Below are 20,418 nucleotides of genomic sequence, written 5' to 3' on the forward strand. Positions count from 1 at the left end.
AATTTCTAGCCACAGTAGGAGTGTTGCATTGCCACCCAATAGCATTAATAAGGCCGTCAGCTTGCTACGCACCTTGTTTACGTATCTCAACCGCTTACAGGTCTGATGTTGAGCTGCATTGCTATAATACTACATATTATGCTTCCTTGCATTGGGTCTAATGGCCAAGTACGAGAAGATTCATATCTGAAGATAATGAATCTCCATATTCCGTCAATTTGCAGTTCCTCCTTAGGCGTCTCGCATCAATGGTAGATCTGCACGGGCCCTTTCGCATAGGTATTCAAACCAGTTGAAAGAAGGTCAATTCGTTATAGGCCAGCATATGCCGGCAAATATGGAATAATAGTAGGTCCAAAAAATGAGGAACGAATTTCGTTTTCGTGTGAAGCAATGTCTAAAACTGTCGAACAACCTCCTACATTATGGGTGTGTAGATTGGGATACACTGAGCCAAAGCCATGCACCGGAGTTTTCTCGGCTTACGGGCAACCGAGCATGGAAAAAGAAACCCGGCAGCTAGAATGTGTAGCTACTTCCTGAGATGGCATTTAAATTGGGCACCAAGTTGCCAAGGCTAGTGTCACTTCCTATTCGGTTCTCTTTCAAGAATCTTTACCACGACTCTTCAGGTTTTATGTTTCTAGCAAAATGTTCCTCGAATACGTTATTGTAAATATATTCACAAACACACAATACCTGGGTAACCCTCTTGCTATTGTACGGGTGCCAAAACACAAACGCGGCTTTTTATCACAAACGACCAAGCAACAGATTACGGTCGAGTCAATCTATCTGAGACCGTTTTCTTGCACGAGCTAGCAATAGATAGTTTCGACGTCCCTCGAGTCCATGACAATCAATATCTTCACGCCAAAATGCGAGGTTCCCTTTGCTAGCCATCCCACAATTGGAACCGCAAGCTATCCTCTCGGCAATGCATCCATATTTGGAATAGGAAGTCTGGAAGAACTCGTGACAAAGGCCGATCATATCCATCATCAAGGTAGTTTCCTTGGTTCTGGCTCAACTCCCAGACCTCGAGTCCTTGGCGAACGTCACTTCGGCTTTGCTCAATGACTGCTTCAATTCAGACTACACGGACAAAGGTTGGAATCTTAGTCCCACGAGAACAAAGTAATTTGTCGATCTGAGCAACGATGAGAAAGGGCACAGGATACCGAGAACCAGAATTTTCATTGGCTGGGAAGAACCCGGCATGGGAAGTGCGTCGAGTGCTCTTTGTTGCTATCTATCTTTGTATTTTTGAAAGGAGCGAAGGAACTTGGGAAAGGTCCTTTCCACTACCACATCATTTAAGAGGTCAAGATGGGAAGAAGGAATGATATCTTTTGTCAGTGTTGATAAGAATAAGGATGGAGCTCAAATCCCCAACGTTTTACTCTGAGGAACTTCAGTCTCAGTTGGTGAAGGGAGAATTACTATGTGATATTGTATAATGAGAATTAACCAGTTTGGAAAAACAAGTTATAATACATGAAAGGCATGTCTGGCAGTAGAGAGACACCAGGAAGGTAAACAGCTATAAAAAGTTAATCTGACCTTAGTCTAGTCTGAAATGGCCTCTTAGATAAACTGTAGACCCTCCATATTCTTTTCGTGTGGCTAGTAGAGTGGTAACTTCTACCCCTTGAACTATATTCAACTTTCCCCTTTCTTTCCATTCTAGAGTATTACCTACATAAAAGTTATGTGCAGCGCGAAGGCGCTCAGGAGGGTGCCACTTTATGCTCAATCCGATCGGCCGTGCGCTCACTAATCGCTCACTAATACTCCTATTAAACCTAGAAATGTACGTAAATCTCACAAGCATTCGGTTTAAGTGAGCTTGGAGAGCCACAACAAAGTTCTCCAACTCATTTGCGTACGAATCGATTACCCGGAATGGAAATAGACGCATTAATGCACCGACCGATCCTCCAAATAGCAACACCCTCGATGGCGGCGGTATCGACGACGGCATCTCCATTGAACTAAGAATAAGGATCAATATGGCATACTCGCAGCCTGAATACAGCCAAAACATTGATGTGAAATCAACGCGATGGATTCAATATCGTCAATATCGGACCAAGCAGTGAAGCCGAAATGTCCGGGACGTGGTTCCTACCCTCGATGTGCTTCAGCAACAATATCAATTAATCTCTTTTGAACCGTGTCAGATTCACTACATTCGTAAATATTACATCAATTACATATCCCATCTACGCCTGGTCGTTTAAATACACACCGAGAAAATGGATATGCGCCATTCGACTTTAACCTATAGGATATGAACGACCTTTTTGATAGCCTCCTAATTAAAAGTTTTTCTTAATAGAGCTTGAATGGAGTACATTTTAGGAAAAGGATTCAAGAAATTAAGATGAGTTCAATTATAAATAATGTCTATCCTAGGCCATTTTGGGTGCGGCTAATGTGAACATTCATGGTCTTGTTGAGCATTCCAATGAAATTCGGATATGGGATTACTTTTTGGTCAGGCGAGTATTTTGAGACGGGCACATTTAATGTCTTCAAATACTGAGCTGCCATTTATCGATGAGATATTTCTGGATTTTAATTGCTTGAATGCTATACAGCTTGATAGTCTTGCGTGACGACCAGTATACAGGAAAATTCTACTTTTGTACCTGAGAAAATCTAGAGACAGATATTAATGAAACGCCTTGAAAGAAAAAGGACATTTCCTTCAGACCTCGATGTTGCATGCTGGAATTCCATACATGTTGAGACGAGTCTCTTTTCGGCTTAGCGATCATGGCGATAACGCAATCGTGGATTGGCCTAGCCATACATGGGGAAGACGGCCTGGGTCTTCGTTAATATTTGGACCAATCAGGAAACGTTGCCATTGGGTTTGAGATATAAAAGGACAGGTAGAAAGGTATGTACTATGTACAAAGAAGTAACTTGCTTTGTAAATTCTAGCCGGGTACATACTGGTATATATACAGTTCCCAGTCGTTAACTAACAGCGTCTCTCTGTAGGCTTCCTGAATCTCTAACAATGATCATGAACAACAACTCAATAACATCCTCAGTCATTTCCAATCTCTATTACTAATTTTAACAACAAAGCCTATGTAACCAGATTTATTATGTCGCATTGCACTGTTTATAGCAACCGGCATCCTTCTAATTCGCTGCATCTACATTCCATCCCTTCCTAACCATAGTGTACATTTCACCAGCGAACCAGTCACACCGCACCGCGCACACACTTCTTTTTGAGTCTATTCTCCAAACGTGGATTACGGGTCACTTTATTATTGATTTTCCTGATAGGCTCTGGTGTGGTTTACCATTCGGGTTATCTGTTTACATTTGGCTCATGCCAGCAGGCCGGAACCCCTTCCTAGATGCTGGAGCTGTCTCAATATATCCACGTTTCCCCCTCCTAGCGCACTGTAGAGTGAGACTTGGTCTGTGTGCATGTCATACTATACAAGCTATTTGCGTACTTGACTACCTGATCGCAGCAACATCAAGAAATGACCAACTCCCGCTGACTCTCTCACCACAACAAGTCGCTCAAGACGCGTTCAACTCATCCATCTTCATCAACACACACCGTTCACATATAAACTTCAACCAAAACAACAATATTAATTGAGAGACGAGACAATGGCCACAACACACTTCATCCCCGACCCCGAGCCCATCTCCCCAACCACAATGACCAACACCACACTGTCCGACTCCGTCAAAAGCGACGTCTCGCTGGTCAAAGACCCTGAATTCTGGCGCCGATTCTCCATGGCTGTGCATCGCGACGAGGAAGAGGTCGCTAGGACAGTTACACAGGAGACCAAAACCAAGTCGTGCGTTTTTCCTCTTACCATCTTCATCACATACAGAGTATGCAGAGTACGGCGCAGTAGCTGACTAGTTGCAGAGAATCCTGGCTCGTGCGTCAACGCAAAAAGACTCGTCGGTCGAAAATCTGTGGATTGGCGATTGCCATTGCCATTGTGCTTATTGCGACGGGTGCCGCGATAGTGATTTGGTATATGAGTAAGAATGGGTGGTTTCGAAAGGATGATGGCAGAAAAACGTGATCGGCATTTGAGAATGATGTTGATGGAAGATGAGATGGACTATTTAATGATCAAGATATTGCTTTTTTGCTGGTTTGATGCGGTTTCAGGTTTGGGTTTTGGAGTCATGGTGGCCAAGGGTTGGTGTTTGGTGTGCTTTGTTTTTTTTTTTTCCTTTTTCATGTATATAAAACCTTTTTACCGGCACATGTTGATAAGAAGCCTGATACTCAGACGGTCAGCTGAGACAGTCCAATGTATATATCAAATCGAGCGGAATTATGAATTTGACTGATGACAAATTGGATATCATTAGATTATACCAATTACGGTACAATAAAACCATCTTAAATATTAATCTACATAACGCCGTGCTTCCGACATAACCCCGACTTTTGAATTACCAATCCTCAGCCTGCAGAGTCAACCAGAATAGTCGCTACAAAGCTAGAATCTCCGCCGAGTCGGCTCTGGACTGGGGCTCCGGCTCATACTGCGCTCATCGCGCCCGCGCTCCTTGAGCCACTTCTTCGTCGACAGGTCTAAATCGCGCTGTAATTCAGGGGTGGGCTCTTTGCGGTGAATGAAATTGCAGAAACCGCCGCGGACGCACCCTTCGCCGCTATTCAACCGACAACACGCTTCTCGAAAGTCTGTCACGGGCGACAGTTCGCAGTAGACCGGTCGCGCGGCATACCATCGGGAGTTTAGGGCGTCGCAGGCTGCTTGTGCCGAGTCCTCGTATTTGAAGCGCGCGTAGACATTGCCGATCAGATCTAGTTTAACACGTTAGCATAGAAACCTCCCCATATGAATGATTACAAAAATACAAGGGCACATACGGTCATTGTTGTTATCGCAAACCACCACTTCCTCGATCTCGCCGTACTTGCACATCTCGCACCAGATATCTTCGTAGAAGGCGTCGAAATGGTTCTGGATTTGGCTCGGGTTCATTTTGTTTTTCGGGTCGTAGGCTGGATTCTGGTAGAGGTTGGGCATCAGGACGGTCTGCGAGTATGATGGCTTGACATGTTTGCGAGAGCAGCGATCGCCGTGGCGACAGGCTCCGATTTTGTAGTAAAATGAGCAGTTGACCTTGTCCTGCTCGGTGCCGAAGATTGAGGCGAGGTAGTTGGCCATTGTAGGCGTGGTATTAGAGGTACGTGTGATGCAGGCAATATAGAGCTTCAGATGAGAGAAGCACTTCAAGCCAGGGTGTGATGTGGTGTAGATTGATATGATAATGAAGGCGTGCAGGAGTTTGTCGCTCACAAATCTCCGCAGCGACTGCGGTGGCGGATCTGGGACTAGACTAATCCGTTCTAGTGCCTTCCAGAAACGCCAAGACTCCAACTCAACAGTACCAGACAACCGTTGACAATGTAGTTGTAGATATGTAGTTTTTTATTACCGGATGGACAGTATCGATTGTTTTATTTCTATCGATATTTACATGAGGATACTACAAAGCTGGAAACATTGACTGAGAATGCGTGCTCTGACCTTTCAATGTTCAGGCCAAAGAGGCTTATGATTTATAGATATATATAACAAAGAATTGCCACATGTCTTTCAAAGATGAAACACTGATGATCGCCAGCCTCCGGAACAAAGGCATAACCTGCACATCTCTATTCAGTATATTAACATAATCGAGCACCTACACTACTATAAAAGATCTAGTGTCACCTGAATGTGAATAATCTCTGGCTACATATTTACCATCTATTTCAACGAATCTAGAAGGTTCCAGCAAACAGCCAATCAGAGCGGACTAGTCGTCAGAGCAACAATAATCCATAATCTATCTGTGACTACCCAGCTTAATGCGAATTCAATACAGGCAGACACATGAGATTTATCAGATTGATTAAGAATCATATCGGCAAAGCTATTGGTGCATCTGCCGCTATCTACTATCTATACTGCGTTGTGGAGACAGCACAGCCGAAGCGCCGACAGCCAGTAACAGAGGCAGAGTCCTCGGCGCTTATCGGCGGCATCACTCCTTCCCCGCAGCAGGCCCGCCCTTATTTAATCCAAGCATATACAAGGTCTCCGCACGAGACGCAACTTCTTCCCAGGCTCGTATCTCACTCAAGCCCGCTTCTATTGGAAGTGAACAGTAAAGGTGACAAAATGCTGCCCCCGTTTGATTACTTTGACTATATACGGATTCGGTATGAATTACACTAATTAACAATTGCAACACATGCATCTACGGTGGTGGGCTAATTGATGCAGGAACATCAAACGACGCCAGCGTGAAGCACGCTTCGCCTCGCTCAGCCCCGAATACCATGCGCCTTTCTCAGCAGCGGACAAGGCAATTATAAATAAACCGATTGAGGAGCTTGTAGACGATGTCCAGAAACAGACTATCTCCCCTGTCGAGGTGATCCGCACCTACGGCAAAGTGGCCGTGAAAGCGCAGGAGAAAACCAACTGTGTCACAGAGCTACTTTTGCCTGAGGCAGAGGAGTGGGTGACGTCGGAGGTGAACTTGAAGGGTCCGCTCGCGGGTATTCCCGTGTCTTTGAAGGATTCAATTCAAGTCAAAGGATTCGATACGTCGGTTGGTTACGCGCGAAAGTCGTTGAATCCTGCTAAAGAGGATGGAGCTATTGTGAGACTACTGAAAGATGCTGGTAAGTAATATATCCCTTGTTTGATTGGAATTATTCTCTGACAAGACTCAGGTGCGGTCCCTTATGCCAAGACTGCGCTACCCATGACCCTTCTCAGCTTTGAGTCCGCTAATGGGCTCTGGGGTACGTGTCGCAACCCTCACGTTCCCGAGTATTCTCCTGGAGGCTCGACTGGCGGAGAAGGGGCATTACTTGCCCTTGGTGGAAGAATAGGAATTGGGTCAGATGTTGCTGGTAGTGTTCGAGCTCCAGCGGCGTGGAGCGGGATCTATTCTCTCCGCTGCAGTACTGGTCGTTGGCCAAAAAGTGGCGTTGATACAAGTATGCCCGGACAGGAAGGCGTCCCGAGTGTTTTTAGTCCTATGGCGCGTACGTTGAACGACCTTACCTACTTTACGAGGAGCATTATTGGGATGCAGCCCTGGAAGTACGACTTCTCAGTCCACCCTATCTCATGGAGAGCTGAAGAGGAAAAAGAAGCAAGTGAGAAGGTTCTGAGAGTCGGCTTAATGAGATCAGATGGTATGAAGCTTAGCCTTTCTAATAAAAGTTCTTGCCTGATATGTTCTCCTAGGTGTCATTCCCCCAACACCTGCGATTACGCGTGCGATTGACACTACAGTGTCGGCACTCAAAGCTGCCGGACATACCGTGGTGGAAATTACACCTCCCACAGAGGCCGATCCCTTCACTGGCTTCTGCTTGGCTTCGCAGCTGCTGAACTCGGACGGATGCTCGACATTCAACTCTTTCCGATACTCGTTCGAACCAACGGACCCTGGTGCTGCCCAACTCAGCAAGATAGCCTCCCTCCCTCGCCCTCTGCGATATATTTATTATTTGTATGTGCGATACATCCGACGAGATGTGAAATGGGCAACCGTTATTCGCGGATTCGGGCCCAAATCGGCAGCGCAATTATGGCAGATCACGGCGCAGCGAGAAGCGTTCCGCAAGCAATGGCATTCGTGGTGGGATGGCGAACGGCAGCAGTATGATTTCATTCTCTGCCCGGGGAATGCGACGCCGGCTCTGCCCCACGGAGCAATGCACGACGCGGTCTCGTCGTGTGGGTACACATTTTTGTGGAACTTGCTGGACTACTCGGCGGGCATCATCCCCGTTAGCCATGTCGATCGGAAGCTGGACGCGCTGGTGTACGGTGGGAAACGCGGGTATCGACAGGCATTGAGAACGCTTGGCAGCGACCATGCCATGGCGCGGGGAGCTTGGATGCACTATGACGCCGATAAGATGGATGGCCTGCCGACGGCAGTGCAGGTGGTGGGGCGGCGCTGGGAGGAGGAGAAGGTTCTGGGCTACATGGCGGCTGTCGAGAAGGCCCTCAAGCGAGAGGGGGCGCAGTATAGCATTTTAGAGGTGGACTGATCGTTCTCAAATATAACCGATTGTTAGGATATGAATGTCAATATTAATATTATTGGAGCATCACATAATACCCATCCCCGCCTCCCGAGATGACGTGCCTCCTGCCTTTAATTCTATCTTCGGCGGCCCATTCTTTTCTCGTCTTGTGCTACGAGGCACACAATAATAATACCCGCATACACACATGCAGTAGTACATCAGCGGCGGAGCGGATCTTAGGGTTAGGCTGCAACTCGGGTAAAAGCGGGGCGCCCGCTCCATCATGCCATGTCCCCGTCTATAGAGAGTTACTATTAGCATGTGGTACTATGTTGTATGTCGTTTTAGAATGTGAAAGCACACGTGACAACCGGTTTTTTCTCGTCTTCCGTAGCTGTACGGACATGCGATGCTAGACTGTATAACCATAGAGAATATTACGGAATGAGAACGGGCTAATCCGCATCCGTGCTAGCCCCGATACACCGCCTCTGCCAGTTCAGCGATTAGGTCATCCGAGCCCCGCCCCCACGTGCTCTTCCGCCTTCTAACTTGCCTCAGGACTCGCCTTGCTGGCTCGCGGCGGCCACTAAGCCCAGCCCGTTGGCCCGTGATTTCTCGTCGATGCTTCCGTTGCTTTCTTGCGCTGCCCGTGGCTTTGGGGCATGACCTGCGCTCAGTTGATGGTGCGGTGGTCATGACATGAGAGCCCCCCTGTCTGTCGTTCTCTCTCTGCGTCTGCACTGTGGTTTTGTTATTTTATTCGACTCTCTAGCATCGACTAGCCAGGCTGCAGCATGAGCGGCGCATCTCCACATTCCCCCAATATTGGCTGACATCCTGCTGCCTCTGCCGCAAACCACCAGACCTGTGCCTGACGAGTGACGCCGGTACCTGCTTTATTACAGCCTTCCTGCCGCCGCCAGCCTTCTCTTCGGTGTAAACGAGATAGGCCTCTGCAAACTGCTATGCATGATTTCGTCTTTTGCACCATACATTTCACGAGTCGTGGGCTCTAATAGACTTTCACCATCGGCCTTCACGTCGAGCCATGGAGTCCCCGCATAATCTTGGAGGGAATTACTGGGGGACCCTGATCAACGCCGACAAGAGTGCTGCTCCGCTTCTCGAGCAGCTCTGTCTGGGGCTTGTGCAGTTGATGGTAATGTTCTCATTATTTCTCCTTGTATGGGTTGGATATTAACGGAGATATAGCTCAGCTTCGAGTCGTCATCCCATGGATCATCCGAATTGACCCCCGACAAACTCGCCAGGTTCTATCGCGAACTAGGCGGCAATTGTGACGCCCTCTTTCTCGAAACCAAAGGCCCCGCGTTGTCATTCATCTACCAGGCCCTCGGCTGCTTCCATACTCTGCAGCCCACCAAAAACCCATTCGAAGCCCCGTGCATCCCGGCCTTGCTACCCATGGGCTTTGTGCGCTGGCAGGTGATTCAACTCCTGCTCAGCCCAGACGAGCATTCACAGTATCTGCAAAGCGCGGTGAGTCGATGGGACGTGCCCAATCCGACTGGGGGCACCTTCCCCAAGGTGATCCCACGAGAAGCTTTTCCAGAATCGCCCGATCAAGCCATGCTACAGTGGCACGAGAAGGTAAGCCGACGGCTCGAAAAGGACCACGTACACCGGAACACTCCTCGGCCGTCGCCGGGCGAATTTGGTCGGTATAATAGTAATAATAACAATAACAACATCCCTACGAATGGCTCGCGGGGGAGGACTATTTTTCGCAGGAAAATGCCTACCGCTATCATGACCCACGAGGGCATTCTGACATGGATGACGAGGCTCACCGACACCGACGACGTCGCAGCCCGGATACTGTCCGACGCTCGCGCTTGCATCGATTCGAAGGAGCATTTGACCAACATGGCACACCGCGCCCAGCCTCGCGGAACTCGTCGCCGCGAAACAAAGCTTCACCTGCATCTGTACGCATTCCTACACGCTCGAAATCCACGCGTACGCGCACCAAACAAGCTCCGCTTCCTCGTAAATACCGGTCCGAGCCATCGTCTGACTCATCCATCGATGAAACTCTTTTCTCTAGCCGACGACAACGTAGCTCGGTCGATGACGACCAGCCGCTTGGCCGCTCCTACCGTCTGTCCCCCAGCCTCGACGCAGAAAATGCCCGACGACACTCGCACGACGCTACGCACTACAAACGAGACCGAGAGCCATGGCGGGCCAGTCCTCGACATCCCCATCCACACCCACCCTCGAAGATGAAATTCTACGAGAACATGTTCGACGAGCAGCCAACGCCACGCACAACCCGAGACCCTGACGCACCCTTACCGTACGAAATCACAACCAATGTTCCGCGCGTGCACATCCGTCCCGACGGCACCCCCGTCGAGGTCCGCGCCAAAAGCTTTAGTAATGGGACCCACAGCCACAGCGGATCCAGTGGCTCCGACCGACCTCGCTCGTCCAGCGGGAGTGCCGCGAACTGGGCGCGACGGAACAGTCCGAGTCGGCGAAAGGTTCCTGTATACGAGTGACCCTAATCCCTGAACAGACATGTGTTATTTATGAAACGACAGACAGACAGACAGACGGCATGGCTTCAATAAGCCCCTGCATTTATTCATATTCATTTTTGATTCTTCCTCACTTACGATTCACGAAGTATGGCCTCATTTTGTCGATTCGCACGTCAGCCCAGCTCTGCTGCGGATCTTTATTGTATATATATATCGCACTCTCTCACTCCCTGCAACTTGTGACAGGTTGTATGTACCGTGCAAAACTCTCGCCTTATCTATCAATACATATCATCTACTCCGTATCGATTCCCCCCTATCTCATGACATCATGATAACCGATAAGCCTACCGTGGTTACCGTGGTGTAGTGTAGATAAGACAACCCTTGGCGCCGGAACCAGACCCTCCGCCCCGCTTTTTGTCTGCTAATTAATCCAACGTCATCTGCACTCGCAGTGCTGTAATCCCACGCTCAACACCTGTATTTCACATATCATTTTTGTGAAGTGGTTGAGAGGTGTTTTATTGTGAGAGTTTATTTTGTTTTGTTAATTGTCGTGGCTAAGGCGGCGCGTGGTCGGATAATTGTATGCGAAGGGTGCATGCTTAGTGTATTGTGGCTTGTTCGAGCTTATCTGTTATTATTGTTGTTACTTGTTGTTGTTGCTTTTCCTGTCAGTGAGAGAAGAGGGTCTTTCACTGAGTATATTGCTTGTAGACGTGCTCTATTTATGCAATAGAAAATGTCTCTTAGCCGCGTCTCCTATCTCGAGTCATGGGAACACCAACCGCCACCCTTCATTCGGTATCGCGGTGGTGGAGGAGCCGACTCTGGTGCCGAGGATAACGACAACGACGAGGCAAGCCCCTCACTCAACGTCCCCAATGCGCATTACGAAAGCGAAGGAGATGATGACCAGGCGGCCCTCTTCTCATCTTCCTTCCCCTCCACTGTCCCAGCGCGCTCAATCCGGCACAAGCTGACTTTCAATCCAGTTGCTGGGCGCGGCTGGACGCACAGCTCGGTGGTTTCATTGGGCGGTGGGGATGAGGAGACGAGGTCTCTGTTGGGGTCTGGAATTGGGTCAGTGACGAATTTTTCGGAATTAGGGGCGTCGGTGCGGGCGACGGATGATCAGGCGGTGCAGGAAATCGGGTTTAAGGATCCGAATTGGAATCTGGCTGAGACGATACCGGCATTTGAGGTGAGTAAGGCGAAGAGGGTGGTTCAGGTTATTGTTGCGGTCATTTATTGCCTGTTTGCGGCCGGCCCGGTGTTTGGATTTGCGGCTATCAAGCCGGTTCTTATTAGGGAAGGGGTGTATCGGGATCTGTGTACGAGGGAGGAGTTGGAGAGGGGGTTTGGCTTGTGTTATGGACAGGAGACGCGGTGGGTTTGACTTGATGATTATGATGAATGGTGAATATGACTGACCTTGATAGGCTCAACTTGATGTTCACAATCGCTGCAGTTGGTACAAATATCTGTGCACTGCCAGCTGGAACAGCTCTCGATACCTATGGACCTCGAGTATGCGGCGTTCTGGGCAGTTTTCTGTTGGGTATTGGTACTGTTCTATTTGTGATCGGTTCCAAAGTCTCTTTTGATACCTATATTCCTGGTTACCTATTCCTTGCTCTTGGCGGGTCATTTGTTTTCATTTCCTCCTTCCAGCTCTCCAACGCCTTTCCAACGCGTTCAGGTCTGATTCTCTCGCTCTTGACTGGTGCGTTTGATGCCTCGAGTGCGTTGTTCTTGGTCTTTAGGCTTGTCAATGAACAGACAGATGGCGGGTTTACTGTTCAGAAGTTCTTCACTCTGTACCTTGTCATCCCGGTCTTTATCTTCATTGCGCAGGTTACTGTTATGCCAGGGACGTCGTATAAGACGGCTGGAGAACTGGTGCTGCAGGCAGAAGAGAATATTGCTGCAGAGGCCAATGACATGGTGGATACGTCTATTGCTGATCACGGCGAGGCTGAGCGTCAACGTGACGAGCGGCGCGACCATCGACAGAGCGTTGTCAGCAATATCAAAGGATTGCTAGAAGAGGGCACGGATGATCGGGTGATCGACACCGGTGTTTTCAATGGAGAGACCCCCGAACACGTGAACCACGGCGGTGCTGCTCCTGAAAGGGTGTCTGGTAAAGGCGATTTGACGTCTCCTGCGAAAGGCGACACGAAGCATATTGTTGGAGGTGTCTGGGGCGCGATGCATGGCGTCTCTGCTTTCCAGCAGATTCGGAGCCCGTGGTTTATCCTGATTACTCTGTTCACGGTGCTTCAGATGCTGCGTATCAACTACTTTGTGGCCACCATCCGCTCTCAGTACGATTACCTCCTCGGGTCGCCTGAACTGTCTCGCCAGCTCAACGAAGCCTTTGACCTTGCTCTGCCCGTCGGTGGATTGATCGCCATACCGTTTATCGGGACTATCCTCGACTCGGCCGGCACTCCCCTAGTTCTCTTCACTCTGGTCGCCGTGTCCACGGCGATCGGCATCCTCGGCTGCATCCCCGGCAGCATCGGGGCTGGGTACGCGAACATCGTCCTCTTCGTAGTCTACCGGCCATTCTACTATACCACGGTGTCCGACTACGTGGCCAAGGTCTTTGGCTTCCGGACCTTCGGCAAGGTCTACGGGCTGATCATCGCGCTTGCGGGCATCTGCAACTTCGTGCAGACGGGCCTGGACGCGTTGACCTTCAAGGCCTTTGCGCGAAACCCAATTCCTGTGAACATCATGCTGACAGTCGCCGTTCTTGTAGTCGGGTTTCTCCTCGTCACGTTCGTGGCGACCAAGGCGCGGGCGTTGACGTTGACTCAGGGACAGGCCGAGGTGCTGGCCGCCGAACAGCAGCCCCTGATCGGACGAGTCGAGAATGGACGGCAGAATGGGACGACGTACGGCACGGCCTGATATGACATCGATTGAGAGGATTAGTTAGTTAGACGATGGTGTTTGTGCACATACACGCAGCCGTCCGTGTTCTCTGGCAGCGAGCTGGTAGTGTATACGCGGCGTGGTGTTGTTCTTTGTACATAGCAGGCGACATAATAGCATTGATTGACAATACAGCATACAGCATTCAGCATTCAGCATCTACCACCCACTACACTCCTTTATCTCCGTCCTCTTCCCCCCTATTCCCCCTCTTTCCCCCTCTTTCCCCCTCTTTCTTGCCTCGCCTTCCCTCTGGCCCTGATGTGACAGAGGCAAGAGCCGTTCCGCAGCAGACTCCGGCCCAGGCAAGAGCGTGATCCCGGGCTGCCCCTGACGTAACAGGAAGGAGAGGAAGGAGCAAAGGAAGGTCCCATACTGATCCTACGCGCCCATTGGCCTCTGCCTCTCGCTTGCGGCTCTGCCCTGGCACCTGCCACGGCGATCCTCCGCAACGGGCTGTGATGTAATCTGCTCTCATCGAAGCGAGGCCGTGATCTGGCTGATCTGGCTGATCTGGCGCAGGGCTGGCCTGTCTCCACCGCCAGCATGAATGCAGCGTGCCTCTCCTGCTCTCCTTCCTCTCCTCTTCCTCCTCTCTTCTCTCCCACGGCCTCCCGTACCTCCGCTTCCCCCTGCTTCCTCTGCTGCTTCCCTGCTGCTTCTGCTTCCGCTTCGGCACCCCTGCGTCGGCTGTTGCTTCTGCTTCAGTCTGTATTTCCCCCGTCTGTGCCTGCTCTCCTCCACTGGGATGCCCCTCGTCGGTCTGATCGGTGTGAGCCAGGGTGCGCCAGACATCCCGCTCATTACGGGTGGCTCCAGGATCTCCAACCTCCTGGGCTCTGCGGCCCCCTCTCGGCCAAAGACCCAGACGCCTGCGCCAGCCATTCCTTCTGGGCTTCCTCGTCTTGCTGCGTCTTATTCTTCCTCGCGCACTGCCACTCCTTCGTCGCCTCGTGCGGCACTACCACCTCCACCTCCGACATTCAAGTCGCGCTTGCCCCTTCCTTGCAAGCCGTCGACTGTGAACGCCGGCGCCACTCTTTCACCTGCACCCTCACCGGTGCTCGCCGCCGCCTCGTCGTCTCGGTTCGACGAGAGACGCGCTGCTCGGGACAGCCGGTCTCGACCCTGGCTCGCTGGGTCCAAATTGGCCGCCAAGTCTTCCTCCCTTGAGCGCGCGACTCTTCGCCCGACCACCACTGTGCGAGAGCCCCAGACGACTGACCCCCGTCTGGATGATCGCCGACGAGCTCGTCAAGACCGCGACCGTCCTTGGCTTCCTAAAGGACGCGTCTCCCCAGCTCCTCGCCCGATCTCGCCCTCCACCAACATCTCGGCCCTGTCTTCCTCCGCCGCCACCGTTCCTGCCGCCGCTCCTGCTACTCTGGCGCGTCACTCACGCTGTGGACTCCTCAAGACCCCCACGCCCAAAGATCATTTTGATCTTCCGCGTCCTCCGACCTGCAGACGAGTGTTCTTCGCTTGGGACGAGACTGTCATTGATGTCGAAAAGTGGATCGACCCCATGGTGGACAGCTACGGCCTCGAGCCGTACTGAGTGATTGAACTCCTCGTCCTTCCTTCGACTCACCCTCAGTTATCAGCTTCGGCTGAGCTTCCAGTTTCTTTCGCACTTCGCTCTCGAAATCTATCGCTGTTCGGACCTGAGTTTGGCCAACGCTGGCGACCCCTTCATTACAGGGCGTGTCGACCCCCGTGTCGCGCACTCTTCGTCCGCCAGGCCGTTGCCTCGGTTTTTGCCCTGGCCTTAACCCAATGGTGCCAAACCCTCAGCTCCTCGAGGGCGGTGTCCAGGTCATATTCTTTGACTGCGAGTGCCCCTTCCGCTCTTTTCCACGCTTCTGAGCCTCACCTCTTATGGTGCCTTCACGGCAGTCCGCTTCCCAACTAAGCTTATGTCGTCTCTCCTGGCTGCTGCCATTTATGGTGGCGCTACTTCTTTCTTCATCGTGTAGGTTGTCTGTCACCAGCACAACTATCACTTGACTAACCTTGTCACAGGTCGACACCCAGAGCGAGATCTGGGATGGTGGCACCGCGCGGCTTCGATTCGTGTAGGTAGCATGTCCTCCATAATTATCACTTGACTAACCTTGTCATAGGTTGACACAGCAGAGCGAGATCTGCTATGGTGGCGCTGCTTCGGTTCGCACCGTGTAGGTAGCCTGTCCTTCATGAATATTACTTGCTAACCTTGTCACAGGTCAACACACCAGAGCGAGATCTGGTATGGTGGCACCGCTTCGATTTCCATTGTGTAGGTAGCACGTCACAACCATAACTATCACTTTGCTAACCTTGCATTAGGTTGACACGCCAGAGCGAGTTCTGGTATGGTGGCGCCGCGCGGCTTCCTTCCTGTAAGCAACGTCTAAGATGACTATCACGACTACCGCTAACCATCGGTCATAGACTCTCCCGACCCCCCCACGTTTTCGTTTCATAGCTGCTCATGGTGGCGCTGCTTCGGCTTCCCTGGTGTAAGTTTAACCTCTCCCAGCGTTGCTCTCGCTTCACTAACCTTGCAGTAGTTCGACAAACCAGAGCGAGATCTGGTATGGTGGCGCAGCTTCGGTTTCTTCTCGGTATGCAATCTGCCATTTGACACAACTGTCACTAACCTGCATAGGTCGTCTGCCTGGGGTTTTTTCGATATTTTTTCCCCCTCACACGAGAGCGAGGTCTGGTATGGTGGCGCAGCTTCGGCTTACCCCAAGTAAGTTTGGCCTGTCACTTGATATGAATGAGTATCACTAACCCTATCATAGAAGCCCTCAAGGGCAAGTGTCAAGTATGGGTATGGATATGGGTATGGTAAGTGCAAGGTCAGTATCACCCGCCCCTCCCCTGTATCTTTAAACCTATTATTTACACAATATTTACCCCTCTGTTCGATCATTCTTACACTCCTGTCTGCCATCTATTGCCATCTGCTGCTATTTCATCAAGTGTCTCGTTTATCGAGGGGCTTGGGGAAGTGGCTACAGCTGGTCAACGTGTGGTTGTTGATTGTATTATATTGTTTCTGTTTCTGTTCTCGCTGTACTTTTGATTCTCTGTCAGACTGCGCATGTTAGGATGTAATGTCGTGGGTTGAGCCGTGTACATATGCTTGTGCTGTTGCTGTTGCTGTTAAGAATATATCGTGCGGAATACTGAATAAAAGCTGTTTCTTCTTTGCCATGTTGCCGCCTTGTTGTAAACGCCTGCTGTATCTAGGAAATCGAAGGCAGGGGGACTGCCCAGCCACCCACAAACACGAACACGAATACCGAGCACCTCAACGTAGTTCATGTAAATACATTCACGCAGTATTCTGATAACTAGATGTCTGGTCATTATTATTAAGCATGTTTCGCCCCTTTCCAATGCTATCGGGGCACCATTCCAGCATGGATTGAGTTACCAGATAAGTAGGATCCATTATATCAAGAACAGTCAGGAGTGATGAAAGCTAATGGTGATGGTGGTTCCGGAAAACAAACAGGAAATATAAACTAGACGGGACATGAGCCGTCAGAGATGCAACTCTTCTACAATATAGCCAGTCTAACAAGAGGGGTGATAGTAGAAGATAGGTTTTAGTATAATGAAATTAATATCCCTCTTTATATGCCCAGCTCTGTCGAGAGTTAACTGCATGTTCCTTCATAATGGTTTTACAGCCACCCCAATTCGATACACAAAGCCTGGTCCAGCTTTGTTTCTGTGCCACGCGAGCGCAATTGCCTCTTGTGGTCCTGAGACTTCTTCTTGCGACGACTAAAGCTTTCTCCCTTCTTTTTCGGCTTGGATTTCACGGGCGAGATTTCAGAAAATCCGTGTCCTCGGGACAGAGAAAACCGTCACCGGCACTTAGTCTCAACTGGCGGGCTGGCTGTTGATCTGATATTCGAGGCACCCATCCACAACACATATGATTTCTTCACAAGGGTGAATATCAAGCCGGGGACAAAACGGTTCTAGGGCCGAAGTTGACTAGGTCCTGAACGGTGTCATATCTAGAAATTTCGAGGCCGGGATTTGTAGTCCTCATCGTTGTTAATTTGATAATCCTGTGGATTGTTCGTCTCTTATCCCAGGAGCCTCTGCCACATCACCACAATTGACTGACAAATGTGTCTGGATTAGTTACCAGAGATGGCTGGCTTGTAGATGAAGAGCAGTGGTAGTGTTGACAGGATTCTAGGAATTGTCAGTTTCTCAAGACTATCAAACTATTAATGAGAATAAATACCTCTCTTCATCTAAAACACGGGGTAGTATTATCTCCGTATTGAAGAATCCCATCAGAGCTGGAGGACTAGATCTTGCTCGTTGGGCGGGTTTGTTTGACGGTCGAAAACCTCTGTAATTTCGAGTTTGTGAGTGTCCGCCTCTGCACGTCTGGTAGAATAGGATAATAGCTAGCCATCAACCAAATGAGGAAACATTCCTCGCCCTTGGTGTCCTTTTGACCTGAAGCCCCAGTCATTATTCATCTAATCATAATACGTGAAGTCGTAATCTATACAAAAACTTCGTATCTATACACGGCTAAAAAAGTATCCAAACCCACAAAACCCTCATGTGGTACAAACAAACTCACGTGCACGCGCGAACCAGAGCTTCATTACTTGTCATTAGGACCAGGGGTAGGCTGGTCGTTCTTAGGGCCAGTAGTGCCGCGGGGACCAAGTCGCGGTAGCCATTTACTGTGATTTATCAATAAGCAATCAGATTCAAGAAGCAACCCAAAAAACCAATCCATACGGATGCCTAAAAATATCGCCACAAACAGAATTATGACGATGGTGGCGACACCGTACCATGAAAACAAACAAACAAACCAACTTTCGATGTGGCGGTACGCCCATATGATAAAAATCATCAATGCCAGGCCCTTCTAAGACTGTTGTTGCACCATCAACAACATGAAGTTATTTGTGTCTCGGTATACCCCGCCTGCAATGTTAACAGCACATGCAAATCATTAGCCATATTCTGTCAGTAACACGAAGGCTGTTAACAATCAGATCGTTTCCTGATCGTTTCCTCCTAATTTTTGACCAGCCTTTCAGGGCAGGGACACAGATCTCCGGAAGAAGTTTCAGCATGCATGGTGACTGTACGATATCTAGGGCCCGATCGTGCCTATCGAAATTCTTCACCAGCATCTCAGTAACAATGTTGTCTTCAAATTACATAGATAATACCATAGGAGATTGCGGGTACCGCTCCTGATCTATTTCGTGCGGCAGGGTCACGGCAGGGCGTGGTTTGGGAGATACCCCGACAAATTTGACATCCAAATATAGGGTTTAACTTAAATTTGCTAATTAAGTGGTGAAGCTTCCCACCATTTAACATAAATAGGCTGTAAAGACTACTAGTTAGATTGAGAGGCAGAATTGTGAGTACATAGATTCCTATAAGCTTGACCCCATGTCATTGATTGAAGAGGTCAAGGGACTTATTCTCTATATTTCAGATCGCTATTTTGAGTCAAGCCGAGTTCCTATAATGAAGCTGAATATCTGCCTCTATCTACACTAGATCAATATCAAAAGTTTGGTTTTGGATTTATGTAGACACTAGAACTATTTTATAAATAAAATTCTAATAAATCAGTGTGCCTTTTTGTCTATTCATGTTTTTAGGGTATTGGCGGACATTAATAATGTGGAAGTAATTAATCTATAAAGTGGAAATAAACTTTTCATAAAAATGACCATTGTCTCTAATTCGATTTAGTCCGTTGTAACTGGGCTATTGATGCCTAAATTTGTGTGGTTTTCTGTATAGATCTTAGAGCTGAACCTCCACTTCTTGGCTGCCTAAGAGTAATGATATCTGATAACCCATCAAACATCAAATTATGAAATTTCCCAATCTCTCGAACCTAGGAGTGTTATTTCTCTAGGCACTAAAACTTAAGTTATATAATCAGTCACATTTTAATCAACAGATATTTATAATTATTAAGAATTAAATTAGCTTTTAAATATCAAAATGTCTAAAATGTCATAGAATAAGATGATTGGCATAAGATTATTATAAAATTTAGTAATACCTTAATTAATGCCAAGTATAAACTTTAAGATAGGTCTAACTAGAAAAATGTTTTAGCAAAATACTTTCCTGTAAAAACCCTATTTAATCCATCAGAAGAGATCCATTAGATAATAAACAGTGAGAGACTTATTCAGAAGGATTAGACCCCTAAAACAATATTCAATTCCTAGCCAATTATGTCATTGATAACCCCCCTGCATAGAATAGTTCATGCCAGGGATGAAATAACTTCATGACTCTATTCTCGCGTAACAAACAAACTTTCCCATCCTCACTAAATCACGACTCGTGGGCTAGAATGTCGGTCCTAGAGCACGAAGAGAAGATCCATGATGACGTACACAACGGAGTAAATGGCATGGATACCTATGTCGAGATAAATGGAAATCTGTGAAGTATCTAAAATCCGTAAATAATCTTCAAAAAAAAATCGGGGAAACAGTCCAGTTCCCACGGTCTCTCGCAAAGCAAGGTCTACGCAGTTGACTTGGCTGCCTGATATGTATCAGAGCGCCTATTGCGCAAAAAGCCGGGAAAAATTTCACGCCGCCGTCTTGGACTAAAATGGTAAGAGCTGGATAGATCTAGAAGGGTCTGTAGAAAAAGAAAGTCCATTTTTTGCCTTGCACAAGTACGTGGCCAAGCCGATATCACATGGAGATATACTTCCGAACCAATGAGATAGGTGGTCCAACCCCATTTATATGAAATTATACACTCCAATCGGGTTTCCACCCGTTCTCCTCTAAAACTTTAAATTAGCAAATAACACGACATTATTGAGACATCCCTCCTTGCTCCCTG

The 20,418-nt window shown here is 48.8% G+C and overlaps 8 protein-coding genes across 8 annotated transcripts; 7 read left to right on the forward strand and 1 right to left on the reverse strand.

Annotated features, from left to right (window-relative positions):
• The first annotated feature begins 632 nt into the window (after nt 1-632).
• Nucleotides 633-1,459, forward strand: BGW36DRAFT_390132 (uncharacterized protein). Its single transcript, XM_046217435.1, has one exon. The coding sequence runs from the start codon at nt 853-855 to the stop codon at nt 1,078-1,080; it is 228 nt and encodes a 75-aa protein (XP_046066325.1). The 5' UTR covers nt 633-852; the 3' UTR covers nt 1,081-1,459.
• Nucleotides 1,460-3,372: 1,913 nt separating this feature from the next.
• Nucleotides 3,373-4,295, forward strand: BGW36DRAFT_390133 (uncharacterized protein). Its single transcript, XM_046217436.1, has one exon. The coding sequence runs from the start codon at nt 3,649-3,651 to the stop codon at nt 3,907-3,909; it is 261 nt and encodes an 86-aa protein (XP_046066326.1). The 5' UTR covers nt 3,373-3,648; the 3' UTR covers nt 3,910-4,295.
• On the reverse strand, nt 4,296-5,324 carry BGW36DRAFT_390134 (putative U2 auxiliary factor small subunit). Its single transcript, XM_046217437.1, has 2 exons — nt 4,904-5,324; nt 4,296-4,837 (listed from the first exon to the last, which is right to left on the reverse strand). Exons 1-2 carry the CDS (start codon nt 5,202-5,204, stop codon nt 4,509-4,511), a joined length of 630 nt encoding a protein of 209 aa, XP_046066327.1. The 5' UTR covers nt 5,205-5,324; the 3' UTR covers nt 4,296-4,508.
• Nucleotides 5,325-6,003: 679 nt separating this feature from the next.
• BGW36DRAFT_390137 (putative acetamidase) lies at nt 6,004-8,164 on the forward strand. Its single transcript, XM_046217438.1, has 4 exons — nt 6,004-6,244; nt 6,309-6,712; nt 6,764-7,234; nt 7,287-8,164. The coding sequence occupies exons 1-4, from the start codon at nt 6,204-6,206 to the stop codon at nt 8,099-8,101; spliced, it is 1,731 nt and encodes a 576-aa protein (XP_046066328.1). The 5' UTR covers nt 6,004-6,203; the 3' UTR covers nt 8,102-8,164.
• A 795-nt stretch (nt 8,165-8,959) lies between these two features.
• Nucleotides 8,960-10,500, forward strand: BGW36DRAFT_66697 (uncharacterized protein). Its single transcript, XM_046222501.1, has 2 exons — nt 8,960-9,242; nt 9,296-10,500. The coding sequence occupies exons 1-2, from the start codon at nt 9,132-9,134 to the stop codon at nt 10,331-10,333; spliced, it is 1,149 nt and encodes a 382-aa protein (XP_046066329.1). The 5' UTR covers nt 8,960-9,131; the 3' UTR covers nt 10,334-10,500.
• An 835-nt stretch (nt 10,501-11,335) lies between these two features.
• Nucleotides 11,336-13,515, forward strand: BGW36DRAFT_364778 (putative MFS transporter Fmp42; the record flags this gene model as incomplete). Its single annotated transcript, XM_046214588.1, has 2 exons — nt 11,336-11,982; nt 12,036-13,515. 2 exons carry the CDS (start codon nt 11,336-11,338, stop codon nt 13,513-13,515), a joined length of 2,127 nt encoding a protein of 708 aa, XP_046066330.1.
• A 574-nt stretch (nt 13,516-14,089) lies between these two features.
• On the forward strand, nt 14,090-15,097 carry BGW36DRAFT_364779 (uncharacterized protein; the record flags this gene model as incomplete). The annotated part of the gene is made up of 1 exon (XM_046214589.1): nt 14,090-15,097. One exon carries the CDS (start codon nt 14,090-14,092, stop codon nt 15,095-15,097), a length of 1,008 nt encoding a protein of 335 aa, XP_046066331.1.
• A 358-nt stretch (nt 15,098-15,455) lies between these two features.
• On the forward strand, nt 15,456-16,419 carry BGW36DRAFT_433010 (uncharacterized protein; the record flags this gene model as incomplete). Its single annotated transcript, XM_046221209.1, has 8 exons — nt 15,456-15,509; nt 15,562-15,614; nt 15,663-15,716; nt 15,764-15,817; nt 15,868-15,920; nt 15,973-16,040; nt 16,092-16,276; nt 16,329-16,419. 8 exons carry the CDS (start codon nt 15,456-15,458, stop codon nt 16,417-16,419), a joined length of 612 nt encoding a protein of 203 aa, XP_046066332.1.
• Nucleotides 16,420-20,418: the final 3,999 nt, after the last annotated feature.

The sequence above is a fragment of the Talaromyces proteolyticus genome (genome assembly GCF_021365285.1).
Source record: "Talaromyces proteolyticus strain PMI_201 chromosome Unknown BGW36scaffold_14, whole genome shotgun sequence".
Taxonomy (NCBI): Eukaryota; Fungi; Ascomycota; class Eurotiomycetes; order Eurotiales; family Trichocomaceae; genus Talaromyces; species Talaromyces proteolyticus.